The sequence below is a fragment of the Nicotiana sylvestris genome, chromosome 10 (assembly GCF_000393655.2).
Source record: "Nicotiana sylvestris chromosome 10, ASM39365v2, whole genome shotgun sequence".
Lineage (NCBI taxonomy): Eukaryota > Viridiplantae > Streptophyta > Magnoliopsida > Solanales > Solanaceae > Nicotiana > Nicotiana sylvestris.
Genome location: NC_091066.1, coordinates 19,607,954 through 19,614,603, shown reverse-complemented (window position 1 = coordinate 19,614,603; position 6,650 = coordinate 19,607,954). Strand labels below are relative to the sequence as shown.

The 6,650-nt window shown below is 37.5% G+C and overlaps 1 protein-coding gene across 1 annotated transcript; it reads left to right on the top strand.

Annotated features, from left to right (window-relative positions):
- Positions 1 to 2,965: 2,965 nt before the first annotated feature.
- Positions 2,966 to 5,901, top strand: LOC104240056 (LEAF RUST 10 DISEASE-RESISTANCE LOCUS RECEPTOR-LIKE PROTEIN KINASE-like 2.4). Its single transcript, XM_009794842.2, has 3 exons — positions 2,966 to 3,647; positions 3,859 to 4,313; positions 4,611 to 5,901. The coding sequence occupies exons 1-3, from the start codon at positions 3,226 to 3,228 to the stop codon at positions 5,771 to 5,773; spliced, it is 2,040 nt and encodes a 679-aa protein (XP_009793144.1). The 5' UTR covers positions 2,966 to 3,225; the 3' UTR covers positions 5,774 to 5,901.
- The last annotated feature ends 749 nt before the right edge of the window (positions 5,902 to 6,650 follow it).

Here is a 6,650-nt window from a genome sequence, read left to right as displayed (position 1 = left end):
GATTTTCTTGTTAGGTTGCATTTTATCTTAATTTTTGTATTGCTTGAATGCGTCTATTGCTTCATATTTACTATTAAGTAAGTAAACATAGCAATATCGAGTACTATCGTCAATAAAAGTTATGAAATAGTTCTTTCCACCGCGAGATGGTATTGACTTCATGTCGCAAATATCTGTGTGAATTAAGTCTAAAGGATTTGAATTCCTTTCAACTGATTTATAAGGATGTTTAACATACTTAGATTCCACACATATTTGACATTTTGATTTGTCGCATTCAAACTTAGGCATTACTTCCAAGTTAATCATTTTTTGCAAGGTTTTATAATTGATATGACCCAAACGTATATGCCATAATTCATTTGACTCAAGTAAGTAAGACGAAGCTGAAATTTTATTATTATTCTAACAACCATTATATTCAGCTTGAAAAAGCCCCCAGTGAGGTAACCTTTTCTTACAAACATTTCATTCTTACTTATTACAACCTTATCGGATACAAAAACACACTTAAAACCATTCTTAGCAAGAAGTCCAGCAAAGACTAAATTCTTCCTAATCTCGGGAACATGAAGGACGTTGTTTAAAGTCACCACATTGCCAGAAGTCATTTTCAGAAAGATCTTCCAACATCCTTCAATCTTGACCGTTGTAGGATTTCCCATAGAAAGCATCTCTTCGGGTCCAACAGGAGCATATGCAGCAAAAGCTTCCCTAATAGCACAAACATGGCAAGTGGCTCCATAATCAATCCACCACTCCTTAGGATTTCCCACCAGATTGCATTCAGAAAGCATAACACACAAGTTATCAACATCTTTATGCTTTTCAACCATGTTTGCTTGAACCTTCTTCTTGTCTTTCTTCGGAGCACAGCACTCCGTAGATTTGTGTCCATCTTTCTCACAGTTGTAGCAATTTCCATTGAACCACTTCTTGCTTAGGTTACTTTTCGGTCCAGAAGTCTGCTTCCTCTTTCTCTTATTTTGAAAAGGATCCTCAACAATGTTTGCTCCCATTATTGTTGAGTTTCCACGGCCTCTCTTTTCAGCAGCTTTGTTGTCCTCTTCGATTCTCAACCGAACAATGAGATCTTCAAGTGACATCTCCTTGCGTTTGTTTTTCAAGTAGTTTTTGAAGTCCTTCCACAAATGAGGCAACTTCTCAATCATCGCTGCTACTTGGAATGTTTCATTGATGACAAGACCTTCAATGAAAATTCTGTTAGTAAAAATACTAAAATTACTACTTTCAACATCAGTATTAATTCGATTTATACCTTCAACAAGGAGATCGTGAATAATCACTTGCAATTTCTGGACTTGGGTAATAACAGACTTGCTATCTACCATTTTGTAGTCCAAAAACTTAGCGGCAACGAATTTTTTCAACTCGACATCTTTAGTTTTGTATTTCTTTTCAAGCGCAGTCCACAATTCTGTTGACGTCTCCACGCCACTGTAGACGTTATACAAATCGTCCTCCAGTCTGCTAAGAATATGATTCTTGCACAGAAAATCAGAATGCTTCCACGCCGCAATCACGAGAAAGCGTTCATTCTCTGGAGTTTCATCGGGCAGCACAAGAACATCTTCCTTAATGAACTTCTGCAGACTTAAAGTGGTCAGGTAGAAGAACATCTTCTGCTGTCACCGCTTGAAATCAATCTCGAAAATTTTTTCGGGTTTTTCTGCTGGTGCTAATGTCGGTGTTCGGCTTGTCGATGCCTTGGTAGTCACCATCGGAACAGTTTGGTTTCCGTTATCATTAGTCATTTCTGTAAAAGAATGACACAAGCAAACGTTAAAATCACATATATTTTAATCTCCAACGGAGTAGAAAATCACAAAGGTTTTAATCTCCAGAACAGTGAATATAACACAAATACAGAAAATAATAAATTCCTTAAGCTTGTTAGTAAACTATATTTGTAAACTAATTCTGGAAAAATAAAATAACATATAAACAGAAAATGTAAACGAAACAAGAATGAATCCGAGCTCGCTGAATTCATAGTGTTTCCTTAAGGAATTTAATCCCCTCCTAGTACCCAAGGTTATGGATTATTTCCTCCTGGGATAGAACGAATTACACACTGGTGTAGTGGTACTTCTAACCCTAGTGTTTCAACGAACACAAAGTTCGGTAGCAAATCACATTTACTGTTGCTTTCTTTGAAGATAAAACTATGTAGAAGAAAGAAGGAGAACTTAAAAAATCGTATGAAAATCTGAGAGAATGGACTTGTATTTATAGCCAATGTTGGTTTGAAAACTGAAGAGGTGCAACTCTTCAGAATGACTGTTTATGCAAAATGGCCATAACATAAATGACTAATTTATGCAATAATAATCCGGGAATTGAAGAGGGATGTTAATTTTCAGTTACACAACCAAAAAACTGAAAACGGGTAACGGAAAAACGTTTAATATTCCGTTGGATTTTAATATTACTATTAATATTCTGATATTAATATTTACTATTAACAAATAAATTTGGTCCAAAAAATTAATCCATCAATTGACCAAATCCAAATCCAAATTGGAAGCTGAGCGAGAGAGCAACAACGGTACGAGGCTTGCCTTATTTTGAATTCTTTAAGAGCTAGAAGAAGAGTAATTGCTTATATACCCATTAAAAACCTTTCTTTTTTTCCAATATGGGACAATGTTCATTTGTAAGGGGGAAAAACTTAAAATTTTCATTTTCCTCTATTTTCCATTCACCATCTTTTAAGCCATATTAATGCTTAAAAAACCCAACATAATTTGTGTACCGACTGCGAGTATTTTTAACTTTTTGTGCCGTGGAAGCTTGAAATATGAATTCTCAGTCATATAATTGGAAGTTTGCAACAGCGGACTTCTTCGTATCTCTGTATAAAGTAAAGTATGGAAAGACCAAAAATTTCAAAAGATTTGTGTGTGTAGAGGGGGCCGGGGGGGGGGGGGATGCATCGAATGGTATATTGGTCATCCGTTTTAATGAAAGGAGGTCAAAGTCATTGTTGAGGGAGCTGGAAGTGTTGACAATTCTGAGCCCAAAAAAGAAATATTTTCAGAAATAGAGTCCTTATCATATATAGTAATACGTGTTTCTTACTTGATTCAGCTGTTTCAGTTGACTTGAATTCAACTCTTTAACCAGATCGAGAGAGTGTTTTGATCGGTTCTTGATTCTGCAACTTTGAAATTTATATAGTATTCATATGCTCCAGAGCTAGAAATGGTTATGTTATACTTAAATCAACTCTCGACCTGTTTCCTCCTTACCTTAGTCACCACAATTCCATCATCTTACAGCTTTTTGTTTGAAGGTGAGAGTATAAATTGTGAAGCTGCTTACAACTGTGGAAATATACATGGTGTTAAGTATCCTTTCTGGGGAGGTAGTGCGCGACCAAGACCATGTGGCCGAGACGATTACTTTCTTGATTGCAAAGATAATCTGTCCTCTTTACCTGTTCCTTTCTTATCACGAAGAAAATACGTCGGCTATCAACCTTCAAAATTTCGTGTACTTACAATTAATGAATCCTCAACTCGAATGAGGATTGTGCATGATAATCTTTGGCTTAACGTTTGTCCAAAATCTTCTTCTTTGTCCAATCTCAACAAGTACAACACCACCTTAATCAACGGTCTCAGGTAAGTACTAGCTAGTGGTGGATCAAGTTGTTTGGTTCGCATGTTTGATGCATAAGTATATTTTAGTACTACAAACTATGTCAAACTGACTGAATCATGTTATATGTTTGTATCTCTTTTGAGATATTTATCTTTTGTTATCTGATTTATCGTCGTTCAAGGTTTACTTTTCTAGCTTCCGCACGACACCTGATTATTTCGATCCTAACAGGTACATCCCTGGAACTAGATTTATAAACATATTCTACGGCTGCAATCCTGAGGTTCTGTCACAGGTGCAGCTGCCAAGCAATATTAATTGTTCTGTGATAGGAACAACCAACACTGGTGTTTTCTTTGCTGATGAAATTGTTGGAAATTATGTTAAAGGATGTTCTTTCAGTATTATGGTTCCTCTTGTTTCTACTGCTTATACGCAACTGTGGGACGCAACTCTAAAGCTGCAGGAGGCTGTGAATGAGGGGTTTGAAGTGGATTATAGTGATGCCTCAGGTAGCTGTTTGGCTTGTCAAGATTCAGGAGGGATATGTGAATTTGATAACGAGTTTCGTTGTTGTTGTGGAGATACAACTCTTCCTTTTATCTGTCCAGTTGATGAAAAGTTAGTTTTGATGCAACCAAACACTAATTTTGCAAGAAAGATTCATTTACTCAAGTTGACAACAGGTATGACTCACTTCCCTCCTAGTTCATGCTCTTTTCTAAAGGGCAGCCTGGTGCACTAAGCTTTCGCTATGCGCGGGGTTCGGGAAAGGGCCAGACCACAAGGGTCTATTGTAGGCGGTCATACCCTGCATTTCTGCAAGAGACTGTTTTCACGGCTCGAACCTGTGACATTCTAGTTACATGACAACAACTTTACTAATTACGCCAAGGCTCACCCTCATATTTGCAGCCTACATGAGAATTGAGATTTAATATTCCCTCAAAGACTACCAATAATTTTTCTTCCTCTTGTAACAGGAATTTCAGTTGCTGGAATTGGGATTTTAATCTTCTTTGGAATAATGTACGCACAATATAGAAAATCATTCAAGAAGTGCATAAGACTAATCAACGGCAAAACAGAAGATCAGAGTCTAGAGGCCTTACTTAAGCAATATGGATCACTGGCAACAAAGAGATACAGCTATAGGGAAATCAAGAAAATGACACACGGATTCAACGATAAGCTTGGTGAAGGAGGTTATGGAGGGGTTTACAAAGGTATTCTTGCTAACGGCCGTGTTGTTGCAGTAAAGATTCTGAAAGCAACTAAAGGTGATGGAGAAGAATTTATCAATGAGGTTGCAAGCATCAGTCGAACATCCCATGTTAATGTCGTATCTCTTTTGGGATATTGTGTTGATGGGAGAAAAAGAGCTCTTATTTATGACTTCATGCCAAATGGATCCCTAGAAAAATACATATATAGTGATGGCTCTCACTTGGGACTGCAAAGATTGTATCAAATTGCAGTTGGAATTGCAAAAGGATTGGAATATCTGCACCGGGGATGCAACACAAGAATTTTGCATTTTGACATAAAGCCTCACAATATACTCCTTGATGAGGAATTCTGTCCTAAAATATCAGATTTTGGTTTGGCTAAACTCTGCACAAGGAAAGAAAGCATTGTATCTATGTTAGGAGCACGAGGGACGATTGGTTATATTGCTCCTGAAGTAGTCAGTAGGAGTTTCGGAGGAGTCTCACACAAGTCTGATGTCTATAGTTATGGAATGATGGTTCTAGAAATGGTCGGAGGAAGAAAAAATGTGAAAGAAGACGTAAGCCATACAAGTGAGATATATTTTCCTTACTGGGCGTATCAGCACGTTCAGCTAGACGATGAGCTGAAACTTCAAGGGATTATAAACAAAGAAGAAGAAGAAACTGCAAGGAAGATGATATTAGTAGGTTTGTGGTGCATACAAACCGATCCAGCAGTAAGGCCATCGATGAGCAAAGTTATTGACATGTTAGAAGGTAACTTGACATTAGAAGTACCACCAAAACCTTTATTATGTACTCCTTATTGTTCAGGAAGACATTCTTTGAGCGCGCAAGGAATGCCCCTTAAAGCCTTCTTGATTTCTCCTTCAAGTTCAGCTCTTAGTTCTTCTGAAGCATCTACTATTTTATAGTCCTTCATATATTTTCATGGCTGCCAATGAAGAAACTTTCTACAAGAGTTCTAATGAACTTCAATTTGTGTCTGTAATTATGAGTTTTTGACTTGAATAATCCACCGTGAAATATATGTATTTCAGTATATTGTACTAGGGTGTATCTAAGGAAATGTTTATGATTTATGAAGAATGGTCTCTAATCCCCCTGAGCCTCGGAGAAACAGTCAAGTTGTCTCCATGTGACCTGTAGCTCATGGGTTCAAGCCGTGAAATCGGCCATTGATGCTTGCATCAGGGTAGGCTGCCTACATCACACCCCCTTGGGGTGCGGCCCTTCTCCAGCCCCGGCGTAAACACGGGATGCTTTGTGCACCGGGCTTCCCTTTTAGTCTCTAATACCCTTCAGAAGTTTAAACACTTCTCTATCAAGAAAACCACATTTTTAATTATACACAATGTGGAGAGTTTCATTAGAATATCAAGAACAGGCTCTCATTTCTTTCCTCTTTTATGACAGTACAATAATTTCATGAGCTTCTCTGCTTCTTCAGTTTATCAGATCAAGAATGGTCTCAGATTGATCACTGCATTAACCCCCGCCCCAATGAAAAAAAGAAGAAGATATCACTGAGATGTGGTCTTGATGAAAGAGCACTGTGCTGAAAGCAACTCGAGTAAAGAAAATTAAAGCTAGATCAATAGAAAGGAGCGATCACGTAGAATCTGGATTGTACAACAACAACAACAACAAACCCAGTGAATTCCATGTAGAATCCGGATTGTAAAAAGTAGAAACACTTTGTGTTGCTTAGTAGCAGTAAACTTTTATTTTATGTTCAAAATCAGTCAAGTAGGTCTACTACACTATGGTCTATGCAGATAATATACTCTT

Bases quoted from the DNA above. Each gene is read 5' to 3' on its own strand.
- LOC104240056 (XM_009794842.2), top strand. From the start codon at position 3,226: ATGGTTATGTTATACTTAAATCAACTCTCGACCTGTTTCCTCCTTACC. The intron at 3,648-3,858 runs GTAAGTACTAGC...CGATCCTAACAG, and splicing joins ACCTTAATCAACGGTCTCAG to GTACATCCCTGGAACTAGAT. The intron at 4,314-4,610 runs GTATGACTCACT...CTCTTGTAACAG, and splicing joins TTTACTCAAGTTGACAACAG to GAATTTCAGTTGCTGGAATT.